The following is a 25,369-nucleotide window of genomic DNA, read 5'->3' on the forward strand; positions in this document are numbered from 1 at the left end:
ATAACTTAAGAGGCATACTCTCAACTGTCATAAATCCAAAGGCTACCTATGAAAAATGTAACTTTTGCTGGATCTTACATAGACAACAACAGAACTCAAAATTACAGGATATACAGGGCTACCTTGTAAAAATTATTTAGTAAATTAAAAATACTATTACTATTAAACTCCAGTAATACTCAGGGAGACTCTTATACGATCACTAAGATCAGTATTTCAGAAGTATGGCTAATTTGGGCATGTAAAAAAAAGGCAGGAAATGTTGGGTTTTCCAACATCTATCACATTCTATGTTGTATTACAGTTACTACCATATATTCTTTGGATCATCTGCCATATTTAGCACAGTATTTTGCACACTGAAGATTCTTAAAAAAAGTGAATACTAGCATTTTTTCCAGGAAGACTAAATGAAGACAAGCCTGAAGGATTACGGTAATACTCTCATTAAGTGGTACGGGTGTAACAGAGTAAAAATCAGAAGAATGATTCCCCTATGGCCTTTGGCCTGTAAAACCTCAGAGAGTTAAGAGTAATCAAATCTTTAATGATTTTCAAGCATTATTCTGTGCCATGGTTGCCACACTATAACCTCCCTTTGCCTTGTAACTCAAGGATCTAGCTCCACTTGACTCTAATAAAAATTATAAATCACACAGGGAAATGTTTATCAAAAACACTTCTGAAAAGGGCCACTATAACCTTCTTCTACTTGACATAAGGTAAAAATATTTTCATACAGCTGTCTTTACTATTTCCAAGCTATATGGAAATTTATGAAGATAGAATTAAATTATAACAAGAAAAAGAAATTCAATAAAAATCACAATAAACAAGTATAAATGATTTTATCTAATAACTACAAATGGGTTCAGCCATATCATTCCACCAAATCATATCCATCACAGATGATATAGTAACAAATATTACACTATATATATAAACATGACAGTAAAATAACTATGTTAAAGACACTACAAACAATATAGCATGTGTAATATATAATGATTGTGTTTCAATGTGTATATTAGTGTACACAAACTGAGATTTTAAGGTCACAGTTCTACAAGAATTCTAAAACTTGGACAGTTTTTAAAAAGGAAATTTACCCTTAGAACTGACCTTTGTAAAATTTACGAACATCCTTGTAACTTGTTTGCTCTACTAGTTGAAATTGTGTATAAACAATTCAGATATAAATCTAACCTGTAGCTGTTTTTCTGGATGATATCATCTGATGTGTCTTGCTCCTCTTTAGCAGAAAATCCTAGAAGATGCCTCCTTTGATTTGTAGGGTTCACACTAGGATTCATTCTCTTGGAATCTTGTTCCAACATGCTGAAAATGTTAAAATGTTAGCAAATAATTAAAAAAAAATTTGTCATACATATGCATACTACATGTCGCTCTGAAGCAAATCACAATTCTGTACACACAGCAAGAATACTAGGTATAGAGGCAAGTCAAACAGCTTACTGATATGGTCAAATCCCTAGCTTGGCATCCTGTACATACATGAAAATAAATTCTGAAAATAATTTTTCTAACTATAGAAGTACATTATTTATAAACTGTTTTAAAAAGTCAGTATTCTATATGCTTTGAACTATGAATATATCCCTGTAGAAGGAAATGGCAACCCGCTCCAGTATTCTTGCCTGGAGAATTCCATGGACAAAGGAGCCTGGGGGGGTACACTCCATGGGGTCGCAAAGAGTTGGACACAACTGAGTGACTTAGCATGTGAATATATACATCCATATAAAGTAAAAATAGGTAAATGTACATATAAACAAATTCTAAACTCAGATAATAACTAGAATAAGAAGTCTTCCTTGATGTTTCAGACTGATGTTTTCAAAGAAGAAATACTTCAAATGAAACAGTAATTATTCTCTTTATCAACAATCAAATTCACTAGATTTTCACCATTCCAGAAAGCAGGCTATCAAAGTTAACAGAAATTTTTTAAATGTTTATTTACTCCTTTCTCTTCACTTTCCCTAAATCTTTCTTTATGTATCTGGGGCAAACATATATATATATGTGTGTGTATGTGTATATATATATATATAATCTCTCAAATATTGCAATAGTTATTTAACACTTTTAATTAACTAATCAAGGGCTTAGAAATTTGGCTCATTGATATGATATCGTGTTGTTTAATTTTACAGTGCCACACATATACTAGTCAAAAAAATCTTTTTGAAATTCAACACAAAGGGAATTTCCCTAAGGAAGCACAAAAGAAGGGATATCAGATTCTATTTAGAGGGATGAAGTGAAGGAAGCAAATAAGGCTGATGAGAGGGTCACAGTTAAGGGCCCTGAGATTCTAAGAGAAAAGGAGTTCTTTAGGGCATAGTACTTTGCCTCCAAATTTGGAGAAAGGGATGTTGGGTGGAAGAAAAAAGCATGCACATCACTCTAGAATCTTTTTCTGCTATCTTGTCATATTCCCCATCCTCTTCAATTCTTCATTCCTAGAGTCACCATCACCCAGTGTCTCTCACATGGTGTGCTGTGGCACGCTGGCATACTACAGACTCTTCAGAAGTGTACCACCAAAGATGGTCTTGGTGTAAAATCTAATTTTGCTACAACTAAGGCTCCATTTTGTTACAACCGTATCTTTCAGAAAGAATGTTCACCTGAGAGGAACAGTATAAACCCTGCTACAAGTGAGATAAAAGGCTGTGGAATAGCCAACTAAACTTACGAAAACTTACCCTAGTGAGTACTTTAGAAAACACGAGATAAGCAATAAACAAAAGCAATTTCGTAGGGAAGCCAAATGAAGAGTGTGACGATAACTCTAGAATGTATTTTTTCTTTTTGAACCTTACATTTTTGAAAAGGGTTTACTTTTTAATCCTTTCAAGGGTGATGCCAAAAATTCTACTTAGGAAAGTAAGCCTAAACAAAATCAAAGGTAAAAACATCCCCCCTAAGACTTCTCTGGTTGCTGAGTGGTAAAGAACCCACCTGCTACACGGGAGACAGAGGTTTAAGCCCTGATCCGTGAACATCCCACATGCTGCAGAGCAACTAAGCCCAGGCACCACACCTACTGAGCCAGGTACTGAAGCCCGGGCACCTGAGAGCCCATGCTCCACAACTAGAGAGGAGCCTCCGCTCTGCAACTAGGGAAAAGCCTGCCCAGCAACAGAGACCCAGCACAGCCAAAAATAAACAAGTAAATAAAACTATTTTTTAAAAAAGAACTTACCCCAGTTTACAGAATTAATTCACCTCCTGTCAGCCTACCTCTCCACTGCATCTGTGAAATATCCACATAATAACATTCCTGTTTGGTGGAAGTACTCCGTCAATTTCACCAGTGACTAGCAGAAACGCTACCACTGTAACTATTTAATTGTGTCTGAAGCCCACTCACATTTTATTTCTACTGGATTAAGTGTTGAGCTAAAAGCTCCTAGGAAGGAACAGGGTTTGGGAGAGGAGCAAATTCTGGGTGTCCCTCCCTGCAATTCACTTCAAAGTGCCATTGGTCTTGGTACAAGTTCTGGACTCTGTGGCTATTCAGAACATACCTAATAAGCAAGCCTTCTTCCAATATCCAAAGAAACCTAACATCCCTCAGCCCTCACTTCAGGCTTTCTCTTTCATGGCTATAGTTTCTTCCGCGTGTTCCTCTTTATAGTACAGTCTTAGGTTCCTTCAGCATATTTGGTCACTCCCCTCTCAGTATGCTTCTCAGAGATGATGTCCAGAACCGGCCACAGCACTTCTCAGGTGGTATGACCATTACAGGACGGAACAGGGTAATTCCTTCCTATGTTCTAAATATTATTCTTCCACCAATGCAGCCTAATATCACACAGGCTTTTTTGGCAGTTACATCAGACTCTATATTGAAGTTGGTTTAATTAAAATTCCAAGTCTTCTCACAAACTGACTGGACTATTACCCTCCCTTCCCTTCCCTTCTTCTCCCACTTCCAATTTAGAATTTATATAATTGAGCTTTGTGATCCAGCTGAATAATTTACGTCAATTCCCTTTAAAATACCATTCAAGAACTTTTCCGATCCTAATTAGCAACAGAAATTCTCCTTCAAAGCAAGCAACAACATGCCATCCACATCCTCAGCTGAGCTGTTGAGGACAGAGAAGAGAAACTGAGCCCTGGAGCATGCTCCTAGGGAGCACCTTCTAAGTTTGTAAAAACCTAAGTTAAAACACTTATGAATTAACCATAGTATCTCCTAAGTCCAAAATCCCTGTCTTTACCACAGGGATATTACAAGACTGGTAAACATTCTCCTAAGACGCAAATGCAGTGTAACAGCAGCTACCATCTTCTGAGCACCTTCTATGTACTAAGGAATGAAAGCTCAAAGAAAGTTGAGGCTCAAAGAATTTAAAGTTTGCCGAAGGTCATGCTGTGATATGGTGATTTATAAAAAGAAATATATATTTGGTGGCAACATTTTCCTGGCCCAGAGCTCCTAACATCCTTGTGAATTTCCCAAGTGATGAGACCCATAAAGGTGCCATTTGCTATGTTAATGACGTGACACTGAAAGGCCCTTAGGTTGTCTAAGGATGGGGGTTAGTCCCCAGAGGAATCAGTCATAGACTACAGAGTTTGAACTTTCAGTCCCAACTCGCACCCCCACCTCCAGGAAAGGGAAAAGGACTAGAGATTAGGTTCAATCACCAATCACCAAATGACTTAATCAACCATGTCTCTGTCATGAAGCCTCCATAAAAACCCAAAACGAAGGGATTCAGGGAGCATCTCGGTTAGTAAAGATTCAGAGACAGTGGTGAGCTTGAAGAGGGCATGGAAGCTCCCTGTCCATTCCCCCATACCTTGCCCCATGCAGCTCTTCCACTTGGCTGTCCCTGAGTTATATCCTTTAACGATAAACTGGTATTCTAGTAAGCAAAATGTTTCTCTGGATTCTGTGAGCCACTCCAGCAAACAAACAGGAACCTGAGGATTGTGGGATCCTCTGATCTATAGCTTGTTAGCCAGAAGCCCAGGTGACAACATGGATTTGCAGTTGATGTCTGAAGGAGGGGAGGGTAACTCTTGTAGGACTGAGCCCTTAACCTGTGGAATCTGACCTTGTCTCCACACTGGCTGCATCAGAATTAAGCTGAACTGTAGGACACCCAGCTGGTGTCGGAGAATTGCTTGGTGGTATGGGGAAAACCTCTCCATACATTGGAACCAGATGATCAGAACCCTTAGGAGAACTGTTTGGTGGTATGAAAAAAACACACATTGGAATTGGTGTCAGAAATGTACATGCTCCGAGTAATTAATGAAGCCAGGATTTGGGTCCAGGATTAGAACATCATCATTGCCTTATGTTGACACCATTTCCCAGAATGACTGATTGATTCACTCATTTATTCAACATGTTCTAGACACCTATTACATTCCAGGAACCATATTTGATACTAAAGACTCAAAGATAAAACCGAATATAGTGTGTATAAGTGTGTGTGTGTGTGTCTCTGTGTGTATGTTGGAGGGGGGGGTACAGACAAATGATAATAGAGGGATTAGCAGCATAATAGCGGTTAATGCCAAATGTTACAGAAGCATATAGCTAGGGTATTTGATCTTTACCAAGAGGATCATGAAGTTATCTTAAATGACAAGCAGTAAATAAACAGGTGGAAAAGGAGGATGGGAGTAAGAAAAGGCATTTCATGCAGACTAATATGAAAAAGGACACAGTCACAGGAGAGCATGATTTGCTTGAGAAATTACAAGTAAAGCAGGAGAGGGTATATGGGTGGACATGCGCATGTATAAGCACAGTGGGAAAGGGACCATCTCAAAGAGAGAAGGGAAAGAGACGAGACTAAGAGCAATGCAAGGCTAGATTATTTATGGGTGGCCTTGCCTGCCACACTATCAATAAGTTTAGCAATTTATTCAATAAAAGCAAAACTGGTATGTTTTATTCTTGTTTTAATTTTGGTTCCCAGTTATCATATCCCTTTCTATAGCAACATCTTCCATGTGATTAATGCTAAATTCCCCAGTATAATGGGGGAAATCTAACTTCTTTCTTTTAAAAACTGATATTCCATTTGTCCCCTACCCATCTAGACTACTTGGTGATTACCACTGCCAGAAAAACAGCAGAACACTAGGACAGTTCCTCTGCTTTATCTATTTCCTGGCTAGGGATCTTAAAGTTGTTTGCGAGGCTCTCATAGGTAAGTGCCAAGTTACAGAGGCTGCTATGGCTTCTAGGAGTGGCTTTAACATTTTCCCTTCCTTGAATTCTACTATCAACTAGCAATGGACACAGTCAGTTCTGGATCAGAACACACCTTCCTCTAGGACAGTGACTCTCACCAAGTGCAGTACCCAGACCAGCAGCGTTTGCATCACCTGGTACCTGGTTAGAAAGGCAAACTCTCGGGTCCCATTCCAGTCCTAGCACCCAGAAACCCTGCAAGCGGTGCCTAACGATCTATGTTTTAACTAGCTGTCCACATGACACACGCCAATGTTTGAGAACCACTATTTTAAACTCATCTTTTTTCTCATAATATCTTTCCTACCTCAATTCCCTAAAAGTTACATGTTTCTCACAGTAAATCCAACAGAAGTGAACAGTGTGGGGAAGAGGATAGGGGAGTTAGATGAAATGGCTGTGGAAGGTCAAAATCAAGAATGATTTATGTGGTTTATGGATGATTAATAGAGTAAGTTATTAAGTTATTTTTTAAAGGTTTATATTTATTTTTATTTGCTGCACTGGGTCTTACTTACAGCATGTGGTGTTTTGATATTTGCTGCGGCATGTGGAGTCTTTAGCTGCAGCATGTGGGATCTAGTTCCCCAACTAACGATCAAACATGGGCCCCCTGCATTGGGAGCTTGGAATCTTTGTTACTGGACCACCAGGGAAGTCCCTAAAGTAAATTATTAATAGTTGATAACCATTAGTACTTGGGAGCTTTTAAAGAGTTCTTCTACTGATTATTGTTCTTTAGATGATTTTACTACCACTATGAAAACTGGCATTTCAAGTCAGAATTTATAACTGTTACAAGGAAATGCCTTGAGTTTAACTATCAGTTCAGTTTATTCCATCTGTAATTGGACTGTAATCACTTAGCAGTCATAATCACTTAGCAGCAGCTACACTTGCTAGAAATCAGTTTTAATGTAGATTGGTTTGGCTCGTAAGTGATCACTATTTTTCCCACTGCCCACATGAGAAAATGATTATCAGAGTGTAATGACAAATATATGTTTAACCGTAACTACTTTAATAATTTTACCCTTTTTTAGCCTGAGGGCTCACTCAGATCTCATTCAATGGACTCCACAAAATGATCTTCACAACACTTTCATTACACAGAGTCAACAAAGCATTTTTAACAAGGAAGTAAGTCAGAGAAGAGGCAAAAATAAGCATCCAGGCTAACAAATACATGAAAAGATGCTCAATATCACTAATTATCAGAGAAATGCAAATCAAAACCACAATGAGGTACCATCTCATGCTGGTCAGAATGGCTACCAACAAAAAGTCTACAAACAATAAATGGTGGAGAGGGTGTGGAGAAAAGGGAACCATCTTACACTGTTGGTGGGAATGCAAACTAGTACAGCCACTACGGAGAATTCTGTGCAGATTCCCTAAAAAACAGGAAATAGAACTGCCATATGACCTAGCAATTGCTGTGTGCTGGGCATACACACCAATGAATCCAAAATGGAAAGAGACACATGCACCCCAATGTTCATTGTAGCACTGTCTTCAATAGCTAGGACACTGAAGCAACCTAGATGTCCATCAGCAGACGAATGGATAAGGAAGTTGTGATATATATATATACACAGTGGAATATTACTCAGCTATAAAAAAAAGAACACATTTGAGTCAGTTCCAATGAGGTGGATGAAACTGGAGCCTATTATACAGAGTGAAATAAGTCAGAAAGAGAAACACCAATACAGTATATTAATGCATATATATAGAATTTAGAAAGACGGTAACTATGACCCTATATGCAAGACAGCAAAAGACACACAGATGTAAAGAACAGACTTTTGGACTATGTAGGAGAAGGTGAAGGGGGGATGATTTGAGAGAATAGCTTTGAAACATGTATATTACCATATGTAAAATAGATGACCAGTGCAAGTTCAAATGCATGGAGCAGGGCACTCAAAGCCAGTGCTCTGGGACAACCCAGAGGGATGGGGTGGCGAGGGAGGTGGGAGGGGGGTTCAGGATGGGTGGACACATGTACACTCAGGGCTGATTCATGTTAATGTATGGCAAAACCACCACAATATTGTAATTAGCCTCCAATTAAAGTAAATAAATTTTTAAAAAATGACTAGAAGAAAAAACAATAAAAAAGCATCCAAACAGTCTATGAGTCCCAATTTTATTATCTATCCATTTGGCCTGAATGTATTTTGAAGGCAATATATCAAGAAATTCTGTAAAGACGCTTTTAAAGTTTTTCACTTGTTTATTTTTGGTAGTTGTCCTTCAGCCGCAAGTCCTTGTAAATTTTTTTTGAAGTCTTAAAATGAAATTTCTCTTAAGTTAAATTACAGAGATGCTGACTGTCCAATTCAGCTCAAAACAACTATATATGCTTGAAACTATGAAATGACTTACAGAAACTAACTTTAACCATCTAAATAACTGAAAGTTTACATTTCCCTTGTTTTTATTAATATTTGAAATACATGAAGGAGCTTTATTTTACTGCCAGAATTCAAGACTGTCTTCATATAACTTTGACAACACAAATATGAAGGAAGGAATCTGACAGTCATAATAGCCAAATGTACAAAAGATTATGAGAAAATTGTTGTTGCCAGCAACTTTCAGATTGTTGGCATGAGTGTTTTTGCATCATTCAGTGTCTCTTTTTGTTAATTTTGGAAAAAATTTCCCAAAACACAAGGAGATGACCCAGTGACAATAAGAGTTAGTATAATGATTAACTGTTTATAGTTCATGATATAAATAAGACAATATAATCACTCTTTTCATAATTAGCTTAAATCACATTCTATTCAGTATTTTCAAATAAACTAATAAATATTTTTAAAAAATAGAAGTCTCTATGTCTCCTTGGCAAGCTACCCTGCAAGAGTTACAAGTTTTAAGTCTCAGAATACCCATTACACCAACAAACACTGCCTATGCTGTGGGTCAATGGGCCTGAAAAGCACAGATTAATAAAACACAAATAACTTCAACTTCCCCAAAAGTCTGGGAAAAGTATTATAAGAATTGTTACTTTAATCTTGAGAAAGAAGAATGGAACTGGAGGAATCAACCTGCCTGACTTCAGACTATACTACAAAGCCACAGTCATCAAGACAGTATGGTACTGGCACAAAGACAGAAATATAGACCAATGGAACAAAATAGAAAGCCCAGAGATAAATCCACGAACCTATGGACACCTTATCTTTGACAAAGGAGGCAAGGATATACAATGGAAAAAAGACAACCTCTTTAACAAGTGGTGCTGGGAAAACTGGTCAACCACTTGTAAAAGAATGAAACTAGAACACTTTCTAACACCATACACAAAAATAAACTCAAAATGGATTAAAGATCTAAATGTAAGGCCAGAAACTATGAAACTCCTAGAGGAGAACATAGGCAAAACACTCTCTGACATAAATCACAGCAAGATCCTCTATGACCCACCTCCCAGAATATTGGAAATAAAAGCAAAACTAAACAAATGGGACCTAATGAAACTTAAAAGCTTTTGCACTACAAAGGAAACTATAAGCAAGGTGAAAAGACAGCCCTCAGATTGGGAGAAAATAATAGCAAATGAAGAAACAGATAAAGGATTAATCTCAAAAATATACAAGCAACTCCTGCAGCTCAATTCCAGAAAAATAAATGACCCAATCAAAAAATGGGCCAAAGAACTAGACAGACATTTCTCCAAAGAAGACATACAGATGGCTAACAAACACATGAAAAGATGCTCAACATCACTCATTATCAGAGAAATGCAAATCAAAACCACAATGAGGTACCATTACATGCCAGTCAGGATGGCTGCTATCCAAAAGTCTACAAGCAATAAATGCTGGAGAGGGTGTGGAGAAAAGGGAACCCTCTTACACTGTTGGTGGGAATGCAAACTAGTACAGCCACTATGGAAAACAGTGTGGAGATTCCTTAAAAAACTGGAAATAGAACTGCCATATGACCCAGCAATCCCACTTCTGGGCATACACACTGAGGAAACCAGATCTGAAAGAGACACGTGCACCCCAATGTTCATCACAGCACTGTTTATAATAGCCAGGACATGGAAGCAACCTAGATGCCCATCAGCAGATGAATGGATAAGAAAGCTGTGGTACATATACACCATGGAATATTACTCAGCCGTTAAAAAGAATTCATTTGCATCAGTTCAAATGAGATGGATGAAACTGGAGCCCATTATACAGAGTGAAGTAAGCCAGAAAGATGAAGAACATTACAGCATACTAACACATATATATGGAATTTAGAAAGATGGTAACGATAACCCTATATGCAAAACAGAAAAAGAGACACAGAAATACAGAACAGACTGTTGAACTCTGTGGGAGAAGGTGAGGGTGGGATGTTTCGAAAGAACAGCATGTATATTATCTATGGTGAAACAGATCAATAGCCCAGGTGGGATGCATGAGACAAGTGCTCGGGCCTGGTGCACTGGGAAGACCCAGAGGAATCGGGTGGAGAGGGAGGTGGGAGGGGGATCGGGATGGGGAATACGTGTAACTCTATGGCTGATTCATATCAATGTATGACAAAACCCAGTGAAATATTGTGAAGTAATTAGCCTCCAACTAATAAAAAAAAAAAAAAGAATTGTTACTTTGTTTTTTTATCTATGAAAGTCTAAAAGCTAACAACTGTTTCATTTATGAAGCCAACTTAATTATTAAGATATGATTTCAGATACCCAATTTTCATACCAAGTAGCTGAACTAAAAATGGCACATCTCCAAATCTATTCTACCCTTCACAAATCTGTTTCCTTATGGTACCAGCTGGTTAATTTTAAAGTCGAGCCATCTCAGCAGGTAAGAATCTTACTGGTTCCCATCCCCAAAAGAAACCCATTTGCTGCTACTGCTCTCCCTGAACACTGCACATGAAAAACTGAAATCACTTTAGGCTGGAAAGAGCATGAAGATCCTTAGGTTTTAATGTGGAATAGTGGAAAGAACACAAAATTTGGAATCAAGAGGTGTGGATTCAACATGTGGCTCTGAGACTCCCCGAGTCATTCTGGGAAAGCTGGTTAACTTCTCTGAGCCTCCAATTCCTTTCAAGAGAAATAAATCTGTCAAAGATTCAAAGGAGATGATGGATGAGAACATGCTTTATTAATCAGAAAGTGCTTTGTGTCCCAAAGATGACACAGCAGTTAGTGGCACAGCTTGTCTTCCCGCCTGCCAAAGTTCAGGCTATTCTCAACATAGCAACTGGAGTGATTGTTTTAAAATCTAGGTCAGATTACTATGTCACTCCACTGCTCAAAACCTTCAGATGGCTCTCCATTTGTATCATGGTAAAAGCCCAAATCTTTAAAATGACCAAGGCCTCACTAAGTTTATTCCCTTCCTGTACCTTACCTCTCTGGCACCGTCTCCTATTACTCTCCCTCCTTGTTCACTTTAGTCCAACCACACCGACCCCCTTGATTTTCCTTGAACATGCAAGGCACATTTCCGCCCTAACACCTTTGTTCCCTCTGCCTGGAATGCTCTTCCCCCAAACATCTGTATGGATAATTATCACTTTTAAGCCTTGGTTCAAACGTTTACTTTACAATGACGACTATTTAAAACTACAATTCCAATAACCACCCTCACACTTGTAAAACTGTTTACCCTACTATATTTTATCCCTTTTTTCTATCATTTTACTTATGTTTACAGTCTGTGTGTCCCTGTATGTATATTTTGTTCTAAGACAATGCCTAACCCACAGAGGCTTTTTTTTTTTTCCTTAAGTATCAAATGTATTTTATGTAACATTCTGCCTCTTGCCAGGAGAAAAAATCCAGATCTTTATTTTAGAGAAACTAACGCACAACTCAAGAATAGCAGGTGGTGAACTCATTATTATACCATCTCCAGATGCAGGAACAGGAAATTATGTTAATTTTCATTGAAACTGAGGCTAAAGACAGGGAGTTCTCAAGGGAGTTCTCCAAATCTTAAAAAAGCGATTTTTCTCTGTTTATTGAATGGTTCACAGATGATTTTTGCAGACTTGTAGTAAGTGGGGGCAATTTACTAGAATCAGAAATTTGAAGCAATAGATCAATAGTCAAGATTAAAAAAAAAATTCCTCTAAACAGTAGCTCTCAGAACCACGGATTACCAGGCCTTGAGAAGAAACACACTTCACAGTGGCCCTTTGCCAAGCAAGCCAGCAAGAGCAGGAAAACAACCTGCGGTTCTTTCATCCATTCAGTGAACAATCATAAAGCAAGCACTCTTCTAACAGGCAATGTTCATTCTTGGAATCTAGTCACCAGACTCTGAGAAAGGCCAAGCAGCTTGCGGAGTGGTCCAAGTAAAGAAAGAAGGAGACCCCTAGCCACCAGCCCTGGCTCAGTCCCAGGTGAGGCCAGCACCAACCTGCTGGCTATGACGAGTGAGCCATCTCAAAGCAGGTCCTCCACCCTGAGTCAGCCCCGCTGACACTGCATGGCGCAAACCACTGCTGTCTCTAGTGAGCCTTCCCAAACTGCTGCTGTTTCAGCAAAGTCAATGACTGTTGTTGTTTTAAGCTCTTAAGTTGTGGGGTGGTTTGCTACACAGCAATTGATAACTAATACACTCTAGTTATTAATTGCTGAAGTCAATGAATCAATATTTAATACAATAAGTTTGTGTGCAAACAAATTCTTTGGTATCCTCTCCAAAAAAGGCACTTGAAAAAGGCATGCCCCAATCATTCTTAAATGCCTATAAATTTCAGTGCAATCTCTTCTGTTATATTCCCATCAATCCCATCAACCCATAAAATAAATATTTTCTCCTTCCACATCCAATCTTAAGCTTTAGGGAAGTGGGTAACACTATTGGATCTTTTTCTCTGCATAAATGGCTGTTGTTCCTTAATGATTAACACAAGGGCTCCAAATACAAACTGAATTTTAGCTCTGCCAAATGTTAGCTATGACTTCAGTTTCCTCATCTGTAAAATGGAGAAAATAATACTTACCTTATAGTCCAATATATAAAGTGCTTAGATTAGTACTGGCTGCACAGCAAATGTTTATAAATAAAAGCTCAACAGCAAAACACATAAAAACCTGCTACCTTTACCAACCAAGCACAGGTGGTATCAACAAACAGGCAGATTATTCTGAAACTGTCTTCACTTTTGCACTCATCTTTTTTCCCAACTATCTTATTTCCATTTATCTCTCATTTTCAAATTCACATTATACAAAATAGGGGGGAAGGAAAATTAAAGTAAGTAATGCTGCTTTATTGAGAATGCCAATAAAAGGGTTGAGTTGCTGTTGTTTAGTCACTAAGTTGTGTCTGACTCTTCTATGACCCTATGAACTGTAGCCTGCCAGGCTCCTTCTGTCCATGGGATTTCTCAGGCAAGAATACTGGAGTGGGTTGCCATTTCCTTCTTCAGGGGATCTTCCCGACCTTGGGATCAAACTCACGTCTCCTGTATTGGCAGGTGGATTCTTTACCACTGAGCCAACAGGGAAGCCCAAAAGGATTCAGACAGAAAGCCACATCAAGCATACGGAGTATCTGTGATTCTCCAATATGAGCTTCTCAGAGCTCATGGATTGTGATAAACTGACTGGTAACATAAGATGTCAATGTCAGTTTATGTTCACAACACACAGAAACCAAGAAGTCTAGATGCATAGCACACACTCACACTTCATGCTACACTAGCCATAACTCAGTTAAAAACCATCCGTGAAGTGAAAGTGAAGTCGCTCAGCTGTGTCTGACTCTTTGTGACCCCATGGACTGTAGCCTACCACACTCCTCCATCCATGGGATTCTCCAGGCAAGAACATTAGAGTGGGTTGCCATTTCCTTCTCCAGAGGATCTTCCCAACCCAGGGATCAAACCTGGGTCTCCCTCATTGTAGGCAGACACTTAACCATCTGAGCCAAAAACCATCTGTAGAATATACCTTAAAATATAAGTTTCAAATGTTTACTGAAATTACTGCTGCTGCTAAGTTGCCTCAGTCGTGTCCGACTCTGTGCCATAGATAGCAGCCCACCAGGCTCCCGTGTCCCTGGGATTCTCCAGGCAAGAACACTGGAGTCGGTTGCCATTTCCTTCTCCAATGCATGAAAGTGAAAAGTGAAAGTGAAGTCACTCAGTCGTGTCCAACTCTTAGCAACCCCATGGACTGCAGCCTACCAGGCTCTTCTATCCATGGGATTTTCCAGGCAAGAGTACTAGAGTGGGGTGCCATTGCCTTCTCCATACTAAAATGACAGAACAGGTCAAATCTGGAGAAAATAAGACATTAAAGGCAAACTGCCTAGAAGCAACACATAATTACACATATATTTTGCAAAATCAAAAGTTTCAAAGTGATTTTATACTACCTTAATATTAGGCCAGACCCTCACTTATTACAAAGTAAAGCTGAGTATCCCTCTATTATTTATGTTTTGCACAGCTCAGTACTGAAAATGGTGTTTGAAAAAGCTGTTTTAAACAAACCGGCCACTCATTCTTGTTTCCCATTAAACTAAGATTTATAGTCTAAAGAAAGTAACCAACTTAAACTCTGACAGTTTTCTCATCTGCCCTAGTTTCTCCCTGATGCCCTCTCACAAGACAGAAGCAGCAGAAGTTACCACATTATCTTCTTTTATCTTTGAAAGTGACATAGTGACTGACTTACTCTAGGTAGAGAAGGAAGTTAGCAAAGGATGTACCTTTCTGATTTCAACTGCTTTCCCTTCACTATGACAAGTCAGGTCTGAGGGTAAAGGTAGCCAAGTGATATGTTATAAAGCCATTGCAATACTCCTTATATGCCTCCCTATGTGTAACTCACAAGAAAGCCAAAACTAAAGAAAATCATCAATAGAATTTTCCATGCCCTCAAAACTCTGCACTATTTATAGACTCTATGTCATTTTTTTAAACAAAGGGTGAAACCCTATAGGGACTAGAAGAAAAGAAAACCAATTACTTTGCAAAGATTCTTTTTTGAAGAACATGAATAAATTAGACATTTGGGAAAAGAACTGATCTTCGGTCTCCTGGCTGGCTAAGTCACTTCAGTCATATCTAACTCTTTGTGCCCCCACGGACTGTAGCCCACTAGGCTTCTCTGTCCATGGGCTTCTCCAGGCCAGAATACTGGATTGGGTTGTCATTTCCTTCTCCAGTTAGATCTGCTACCTCTCTGCAATTCCAGATTCAATAACATCTAGTATTTAGATATATAGTATTTCTTCAGTTTATGTGTCACTTTGATAAATGTGGAAAGTACTTTCAGCCAAAAACTTGAATTAGATTTCATTTCAAAGTCTGGCTGAACAAAACCATGTATACTTGGTGGTTTGAAGTCTGACATCTAAGTTATAGAGTAACTTTTAACCTACAGCCAATAGTGATATCATACAGCAAAGTGTGCTCAGCAAATGAATAAGGGGAAAAACTGAAGCCAGATTTGGAGACAGGCTCATCTCAGGATAAAAAGTTAGAATTCGTCCTATAAAAATAATGAAAAGCTGACAAACTTAGAGAATACTGTAATTAGAGACACTTTATTTCTAACCAGCTCCAGGCAACTCAAATTCAATACCATATTCTCTGTGATGATCTTTTCCCTAATAACATAGTGTCCTAAGAAAACCACAGAGTAGCTGGCCCCTAAGGAGTATGATTTGCCTTCCTCACCCAAGTCTGATGTCTTAAACTGTAAAGATTATGGTTCCTGTGAGAGGACAGCACCTAACCCTGAACAAAGGAAAAGTATTATCAATTTCAAACTCTTGCTTATTTTGTTGTTCAATCGCTAAGTCATGTCCAACTCTTCGCCACCCCATCGACCACAGCATGCCAGGCTTCACCATCCTGTCCTTCACCATCTCCCGGAGTTTGCTCAAACTCAAGTCCATTGAGTCAGTGATGCCATCCAACCATCTCATCCTCTGTCACCCCCTTCTCCTCTTGTCTTCAATCTTTCCCAGCATCATGGTTAAGACTTAGTGTATTTAAAACCTCCTAAGGATGTTGCTTTATTACTTGCAGAAAAGGAGAATGGTTAAAGTGACTTTTTAAATATGTAGAAAGGGGAAAAAGTAACAAAGGAATCTATATACTGCAGTCCTATGTGCCAGGAAGAAGTTCCTCTTACAGGATTCTGTTGTGGCTCTTATTCTCTCCAAAACACAAGTCCATAAATTTCCTCAATAAACAAGCCTAGGAGTATACAAGTGCCTACCTAGAGATTTTTAAAAAATTCTTTCACATTCATTATCTTCTAATTTAATGGGTAAGTGTGCTTACAATTACCATAGGGGTCAATGTATAGAAGGGAAGAAATACAAAATTATACACAGTAGTTTTCAACCCTGGACATACCTCAGGATAATCCAAAGAAAAATGCCTTATTTAAAAAGAAATGTCAATGTATGGCAAAAACCACTACAATATTGTAAAGTAATTAGCCTCCAACTAATAAATGGAAAAAAAAAAAAAAAGAAAAGAAATGATTTAGACCCATCTTATTAGATTCCATACGTTTGGGGTAGGGCTCAGTTAGCTGTCTTTTTAAGATTTTCATAGTGATTATGTACAGGCAAGGTTGAAAACCACTATAAAGAGAATTTAACAAAAAGTCATCCAAACTATTAAGGAGAAAAGGAAAATTAGCAAAACATCAGACAAACTTCTATGATAAAAGCTGTTGCCCTACCATTATTCAAGAGTCAACAAAACTCAGAATATAATAAAGGTAATAATAAACAACAAATTGCAAATAGCATTCAGACTGATGTTTTTCCAACTAGCTCTTAATCACCTTGTTTTACAAAGAAGGAAGCATTTTTAGCACAATTTGTTGCTGGTTAAACTTTATGTTGCTAACAGAACCTTTTAGAAATTCTTTTCTATCAAAATTTATCTATTTTCCTTTCCTCTTTATTTCCCCCTCATTTCTTAAATTAATTCAACTTCCCTCCATGAAGAAATATTTTTCAGTTCAGTTCAGTCGCTCAGTCATGTCCGACTCTTTGTGACCCCACGAATCACAGCACGCTAGGCCTCCCGGTCCATTACAAACTCCCGGAATTTATTCAAACTCATGCCCATCGAGTCGGTGATACCATCCAGCCATCTCATCCTCTGTCGTCCCCTTCTCCTCCTGCCCCCAATCCCTCCCAGCATCAGGGTCTTTTCCAGTGAGTCAACTCTTCACATGAGGTGGCCAAAGGACTGGAGTTTCAGCTTCAGCATCAGTCCTTCCAATGAACAGCCAGGACTGATCTCCTTTAGGATGGACTGGTTGGATCTCCCTGCAGTCCAAGGAACTCTCAAGAGTCTTCTCCAACACCACAGTTCAAAAGCATCAATTTTTCGGCACTCAGCTTTCTTCACAGTCCAACTCTCACATCCATACATGACCACTGGAAAAACCATAGCCTTGACCAGACGGACCTTTGTTGGCAAAGTAATGTCTCTGCTTTTTAATATGCTATCTAGGTTGGTCATAACTTTCCTTCCAAGGAGCAAGCGTCTTTTAATTTCATGGCTGCAGTCACCATCTGCAGTGATTTTGGAGCCCCCCCAAAATAAAATCTGACACTGTTTCCACTGTCTCCCCATCTATTTCTCATGAGGTGATGGGACCAGATGCCATGATCTTAGTTTTCTGAATGTTAAGCTTTAAGCCAACTTTTTCACTCTCCTCTTTCACTTTCATCAAGAGGCTTTTTAGTTCACTAGTGTCTAAAATGAACAATGCCTATTTTCCCCACCTCACTATATTTCCTGAATATTTGTACAACTGTGAGATTTACACCAATCCTTGGGGCGAGGAGCAAGTTAAACTTACCTAATGTCAAAACTGTCATGAAGCTCAAACTTAAAACAATAAAACTTACAAGTCAAATAGAAACACAGCATAGAGAAGCAACGAAAAACTATGTCTTTAATATGAACAACATCACGTATGATCTTTGACTACTCCTTGGAAGCAGGAACCCAACAGAAGGAAACTCTAAAGATAAGTCCTCTCCATAACAACAAAAGAAAATTAATATCTCTCCCTCAACCTCATAACATTTAAAACATAATAACCATTTATACTGGACCCTATCCAATTTCAATGTCTGTTAGAAGGTTTAGTGTATGAAAAATGATTAGATGAAACTACATTTATAGTACAGGACGTAGTAGTAATGAGATAAAGAAAACAGCTATGAAAATTAAAGTACCTTAGAAAATGTACAACCAGAAAAAAATAAAGAAAACAGAGTCAATCATAAGAGGCCTAGGATTTGGGGTTTCAGCATGGGGGGACACATGTGACCTGTGGCTGATTCATGTCAATGTATTGCAAAAACCACCACAATACTGCAAAGCAGTTATCCTCCAATTAAAATAAATCAATTAACTAAAAAAAATTTCTTTGCCATTTTTATTTTTTAAGAGAGGGAAGACTTCTTTCCCACTTTCGTGGAACCTTTCATATTATACTTTGGTTACTATCAGGCGTCATACATCTCCCTTGGAATGTCTCTCTCTCCTTCTCTCCTTATAAACCTTTAATTTTACTCTCCTCTGTAAAGGTCTTTCTTTATAATAATTATCTCCATCTATTTCCCTCTTCTCAGCACAATACTCACTACATACACCACGTTACTTGGTCCTTGCTGTGACATATCCTTGCATTAGTCACTGTTTTATGCTGTTCTCCTTTACTGTGAGCACGATGACCTATGGACCTGGACACGGTCTACCCTTTCAGCCTAATTGCTTACCATTCCCTATCATACAACCTATGTTCATTCACATTCAATCATTCATTTCACTTAGTCCCTCAACTGTCATTCAACAAATATTTAGCAAGTAGCTACAATATGTCAAACACAATCTAAAAGCAAGGTAAAAAAATTTTTTTAATAAAAATAAATAAATAAGAACAAAGTAAGCTCTAGCCATCCCTGACTGCAGCTTACTGTAGGTAACAGCCATCTTCCTTCACCTCTCTAAGCATTTATTCAGAATATTCCCTCTGCCTGGAAGGCCGTTCCCACTTTGTCACCATGATTAAACCTTTCTTCACAATTCAGTGCAACATGTGTCTACAATGGACTATGCACAATACAGATGCTGAGAATATACATATATTTCTTAAAAAAAAAAAAAAAAAAGGGCATTTCCTGGCAGTCCAGTGGGCAGGACTCGATGCTTTCACTGCAGGAGCCCAGGTTCAATTCCTGGTTGGGGAAATAAGATCCTGAAAGCCATGTAGCATGGCTGAAAGGAGTCAAGGAGTCAATAACAGTGACGACAGACAGACCAACAACTAATCAGTGAAATGTGACACATTCTATTATATATATATAGGATAAATGGGAACTCTAAAAAGAAATACTAAGCCCAACCCAATCAAAAAATGGGCAGAAGATCTAAACAAACATTTCCCCAAAGAAGATATACAGACAGCCAATAAACACATGAAAAGATGCTTAACAACATTCATTATCAGAGAAATGCAAATCAAAACTAAAATGAGGTATCACCTCACACAGGTCAGAATGGCCATTATAAAAAACCTACAAACAATAAATGCTGGAGGGGACGTGCTGAAAAAGGAATCCCCTTGCAGTGTTGGAGGGAATGTAAACTGATACAGCCACTATGGAGAACAGTGAGGAGATTCCTTAGAAAACTAGAAATAAAACCACCATATGACCCAGCAATCCCACTACTGGGCATATACCCTGAGAAAACCATAATTCAAAAAGACACACGTACCCGCAATGTTCACGGCAGCACTACTGACAATAGCCAGGACATGGAAGAAACCTAGATATCCACTGACGGATGAACAGATAAAGAAGCTGTGTTACATGTATACAATAGGATATTGCTCAGTCATAAAAAGGAATGACTGTGTCATTGAACCTGGGTGGATGAACTGAGAGCCTGTTATACAGAGTGAAGTAAGTCAGAAAGAGAAAACCAAATATCATATATTAACACACATATATATGGAATCTAGAAAAACGGTACTGATGCACTTATTTACAGGGCAGGAAGAGAGACACAGGCAAAGAGAACAGACCTGTGGATGCAGCAGAGGAAGGAGAGAGAAGGACCACTTCAGAGCAGCACTGAAACATATACACTACCACACAGAAAAGGGAGAGCCAGTAAGAACCTGCTGGACGATGCAGGGAGCTCAACCTGGCACTCTGTGACAACCCAGAGGGGTGGGATGGGTCGGGGAAGGGAGGTTCAAGGGGGAGGGGAAATATGTATACTTATGGCTGACTCAGGTTCTTGTACAGCAGAAATCAACACAATTGTAAAGCAATTATCCTTCAATTAAAAAAATACTTAGCCTAGCCTAGGGGTGAGTTCAATTTGCTCAATGCCAATTCTTAAATCTAAAATAACAATTCCCTTGCTTTTCTTTATAACTTCATATATGCACATGCATTCATAAAGTACAGTTTTCCTGATTTGAACTTGATATAATCATATTGTAAATATTTTTCTGCAATTTGTTTTTCCCACACAGCATGGTACTTCCTACAAAGTCTGATAAACAGCATTTTAATATCCAGTTTAATACCAAATTTTGTTATGACTTCTTTGATCTTATTTAGAACTGTGGGTTATTTAGAACTGTGCCTTTTAATTTGTAGTGGTTTAGAAGTTCTTAGTTTCATCTTTTTTGTTATTGATTTCCAGCTTAATTGCACGGACAGTGAATATATTCCATATGTTAATTTTTGAAATTTGTTGATATTTCCCTTATGGCCTAGTACAGATCAATTTTTTAACACTTTCACATATGGTTGGAAAACTGTACTGACAGATGCAGTTGTATATACATATGGCCACCAGATCAAATTTAATAATGACAATAATCAAATCTTCTGTATCTTTGCAGATTTTCTTGTCTATGTGGTCGATCAATTATTGAGAGAGGTATGCTAAAATTTCCCACTATGGCAGCAGAAGGTCAATTTCCTCCTGTAGGTCTGTCAGTAATTGTTTACAAGGAATATTACTGGGAACATACTAGTTTAGAATTATAATATCTTCCTGGTAAACTAAACTTTTAAATCAACATGTAGCGACTATGTCTAACATTGCTTTTCTCCTTAAAGTATATGTGTCTGATACTAGGCTTTCTTTTGACTACTATTTGTTTTTTCTATCCTCTGACCTTCTACTTTTCTGCAGCTTTATGCTTTTAGGTATTTCTCTTATAAATAGCATAAAGCCAAATTTTGCTTTTCTCCCCAATCCAGTCTGACAATCTTTGCCTCCTAAATGCAGAGTTCAGTACATTTACACTCATTGTGATTACAGAAAATATTCTAGATTCATTTTTACTACAGTATTTTGTGCTTTCATAATTGAACTGTTTATTTCTCTTAATGCCATCTTTTGGAATGAATCTGTCCACCTCATTCCATGATACACTAGACTTAGCAATGATATATTCTAGTTATATTTTGCTAGAGGTTACCCTTCAAAACCTTAAAATATCAACTTAACATTCTAAACATAGTCATTATCTTTACCTACTTCTCAAACAATACAAACTTTGAGTACGTTAAGTTCAGTTACACCCCTCACAATTTATCAGTTATTATTATCCAGAAATTACAGTAGTCCCCCTTTATTTGTGGTATTGCTTTCTGCAGTTTCAATTACCTGTGGTTAACCACAATCTAAAAATATTAAATGACAGACTTCCCTGATAGTACAGTGGATAAGCCAATGCAGGGGACACAGGTTTGATCCCTAGTCCAGGAAGACTCAACTATTGAAGCCTCCCTCTAGGGCCTGCGAGCCACAACTGCTGAGCTCCTGGCTGCAACTACTGAAGGCTGCATGCCCAAGAGCCTACGCTCTCCAACAAGAGAAGCCACCGCAGTAAGAACCAGCACACTGCAACTAGGCAGTAGTCCTTGCTTTTTGCAACTAGAGAAAATCTGAGACCAGCAACAAAGACTCAGCGCAACCTAAAAAAATAAAAATACTATATGAAACATGCCAGATACGAACAATGATTGCTTTAAATTGTGCACTGGGTAGCATGCTGAAATCCTGAACTGTCCGTTCAGTCCCACACTTCAGGCCGTCAGTTATCCCCCTGCTGAGTCACTTTGCAGACTTCTCAGTTACCGGGTCAGCTGTCACAGGATCGACACTGCAGTGCTTGTGTTCAAGTAACCCTCGTTTTACTTAATAATGGCACCCAAGTGCAGGAGCAGTCATGCTGGCAATCTGTATATGCCAAAGAGAAGTCACAGAGTGCTTCCTTTATTTGAAAAGGTAAGGCTCTCTACTCGGTAAGAAAAGGAAAAAAACTGTATGCTGAGGTTGCTAAGACCTAAGTAAGAACAAATCTTCGATCCATGAAACTGCGAAGAAGGGAAAAGAAATCCGTACTAGTTTCATCATCACATCTCAAGCTGCAGAAGTTATGGCCACAGTGTGTAACTTGTATGTGGCCACATACACTGTGGCCACAGTGCATGGCCACAGTGCTTAGTTAAAATGGAAAAGGTATTAATTTGTACCATAAGCTATTTTGAGAGAGAAACAGGTCACATTCACATAATTTTTCCTACAGTATATTGTTATAACTGTTCTATTTTATTATTAGTTACTGCTGTTATTCTTACTGTGGCTAGAAATTAAACTTTATCATGGGTATGTACATATGGAAACAAGATAGTATATATATATATATATATATATAAATAGTATTTCATATTATCCATGATTTTAATCATCCATGAGGGGTCTTGGAACATAGTCCCCAAAGATGGGGGGTGCTAATACTAAACGTCTGTCTTGGTTTGTTTTAACCTTACAAACTAGACACTGTTAATGTTTTTTTTTTTCCCCGTGTAATTCATTGTTTAATATATTGGCTTTTGAAAATAGACCACTCTAGATACACTTGGGAGCCTCGGGTGTGTCTGCAGAGAGAGCTGCATGAGGGCGGGATGAGGGGGGTGTGGCTGGGGAGGGGGCGCTGGACGGGCAGACACAGCACACGGGGGGGATGGCACTTCCCTCCCTGAGCTCTGGGGTTAGGGGTCGGATGGCTCAATGTGGGGGGGTGCCGGCGCTGCTGGGCGAGGCGGCCGGGGTGGATCCTTCTGTCTCGCCCCCAGTGAACCCAGAGCGCAGGCATGCTGGATGCCTGCGGTCCAGCTTACGTTCTCCCCAGCTCCACACTCCGCTCGGGCATCGAGCCCACGTGGTTTACCCAGTGGGGCCTCTTTCTGCCCCTCGCTCCAGAGCCTGGGCAGGGTGACGGGTGGGTCCCTGCATCTCCCAGCACATTGCTGGGGCCATGTGAGCCCCATCCCCACCCCCCACCCTGTGCACTGGTGGGTAGGAACCCAGGTCATGGCCAGTGCCGGCAGCTGCTCCTGACCACCGTGGCCAGCCCCACCGCCCCCCAGCCCCCAGCGAGGTGGGGGCCCTGGATGCTTGCCTCCTTGGGTGGCCTAGGGGGTGCTCACCAGAAGGACCCTCCACTCCTCCCGTGAGCCTCGGGCTCACCTTGGTGACTCAGAACAGCACTGGGGGTTCCCCAGCCAGTGGGGGCACTGCGGGCACCCTTAGGCCAGTGTGCTTATTCCTGGGGTCCATTGGCAGGTTTCATGCAGCGTGCGTCCCCAGTTATAGGTACTGTGAGCTGTTCCTAGAGGGTGGCCATGCCACCAGGCCGTGAGATGTGGAACCCAGGGTTGCCAGCTCTGTGCCACCCCGAGGACAGGGTCTCGTCAGGGTGGGCCTCGGTCCCCAGCGCCCACATTCAGAGCCCTGTCAGAGCCCTTTGGACGGACGCGTGCCCAGCGCGGTCTCCACGCAGGGCACAGCCTTGCCGCATGGCCTGCCACGGATTTGGTCCTGTTAACCTGTTTGATGTCCAGCAAAACTCCAGGAGTTGGTGGGCAAGTCCCACCCCGGGGAAGCACCGGCTGGGTGTGGGTATGAGTCCTTGGCCCCGACAGAGCAAGTAGACACTGTTAATGTTTTATACCATCAATTTGTTTTAGTTTCATCCACAAAAGATTTGAACGCTTTCAGTAAATATTTTGGAACTAAAAAAAAAAAAAATTTCGTTCACATTTATTATTTTTTTTGTTGTTGCTGGCTACTCATTTCTATGTCTCAAAATCTTTTCAGTCCATTTTCCTTCTTCCTTAATACCCTGACACTCCTGAAGACTACAAAAGATTTTGGATGTCCCTCAAATCTGGCCTCATCTAACGTTTCTTCATGATAAAATCCAGGTTATGGATTCTTGGCAAGATTATCCCAAAAGTCATACTGTGCCCTTTCAGTGCATCACATCAGGAGGTACAAGATGTCAGTACGTCTCATGACTGATTACTGATTATTGGTTACTTTTATTATTTAGTTATGGTAGTATAACTCCATGCCTCTTAATAGCTCTCATGTTTTCCATCTCTATGTCTCTATGTTACATTCTGTATAATTTCTTCAGCTCCATCTTCCCATTTATTATTTCTTTCTCCAAACGTGTCTAATTTTTTAACATGTGCATTGTTTTTCTAATTTAAACTTTTTAATTATCATGTTTCCAGATATTTTCCAAAATGTCCTGATCAATGCTGATAGTCTTTGGTTCTTTCATGTTACTTTAACTCCCTCTTTTAACATACTTATTTTATATTTCATATCTATTAATCCAAATATCGATAGTCTTTCAGAGTTTCACTCTATAGTTTATTTCCTCTCATTCTTGCTCATGGTAGCCTGTTTAACAATTTGGAGAAGGTGAGGGGATGTGCATTCATGTTCAATTGAAATCCTACCTTTGGCAATTTTTTCAGATGTCTATTTAAAGTGCCTTTCTTTGAGAAGGACTGGCATTTGCTTTGGCCAGGAGACTAGTAGTAGCACCAACAGAGGATCTCTTAAACTAGATTTTTGTCTTGGTTTTTTGGAGGCCACACAAGTAGTATAAACTCAGGCTCAAACCTCCATGAGTTAGGGCCTGTGGTAAAGAGAAAACTTTTTTTTGAAATTCTACTCAAAGTCAAGGTACTTTGCAACACTCCCCCTCTGTGGTATGGTAATCTACTTTTTTTTCTTTTA

At 39.3% G+C, this 25,369-nt stretch overlaps 1 protein-coding gene across 1 annotated transcript in view; it reads right to left on the reverse strand.

Annotated features, from left to right (window-relative positions):
- The window catches only part of ATF6 (activating transcription factor 6), a 239,690-nt gene that overhangs the window by 155,967 nt on the left and 58,354 nt on the right, over nucleotides 1–25,369 (reverse strand). The window contains exon 11 of the mRNA XM_043878947.1: nucleotides 1,207–1,338. Within this exon, the coding sequence (XP_043734882.1) occupies nucleotides 1,207–1,338 (132 nt within the window). The remainder of the gene's footprint in view (nucleotides 1–1,206; nucleotides 1,339–25,369) is intronic.

The sequence above is a fragment of the Cervus elaphus genome, chromosome 20 (assembly GCF_910594005.1).
Source record: "Cervus elaphus chromosome 20, mCerEla1.1, whole genome shotgun sequence".
NCBI classification, from domain to species: Eukaryota; Metazoa; Chordata; class Mammalia; order Artiodactyla; family Cervidae; genus Cervus; species Cervus elaphus.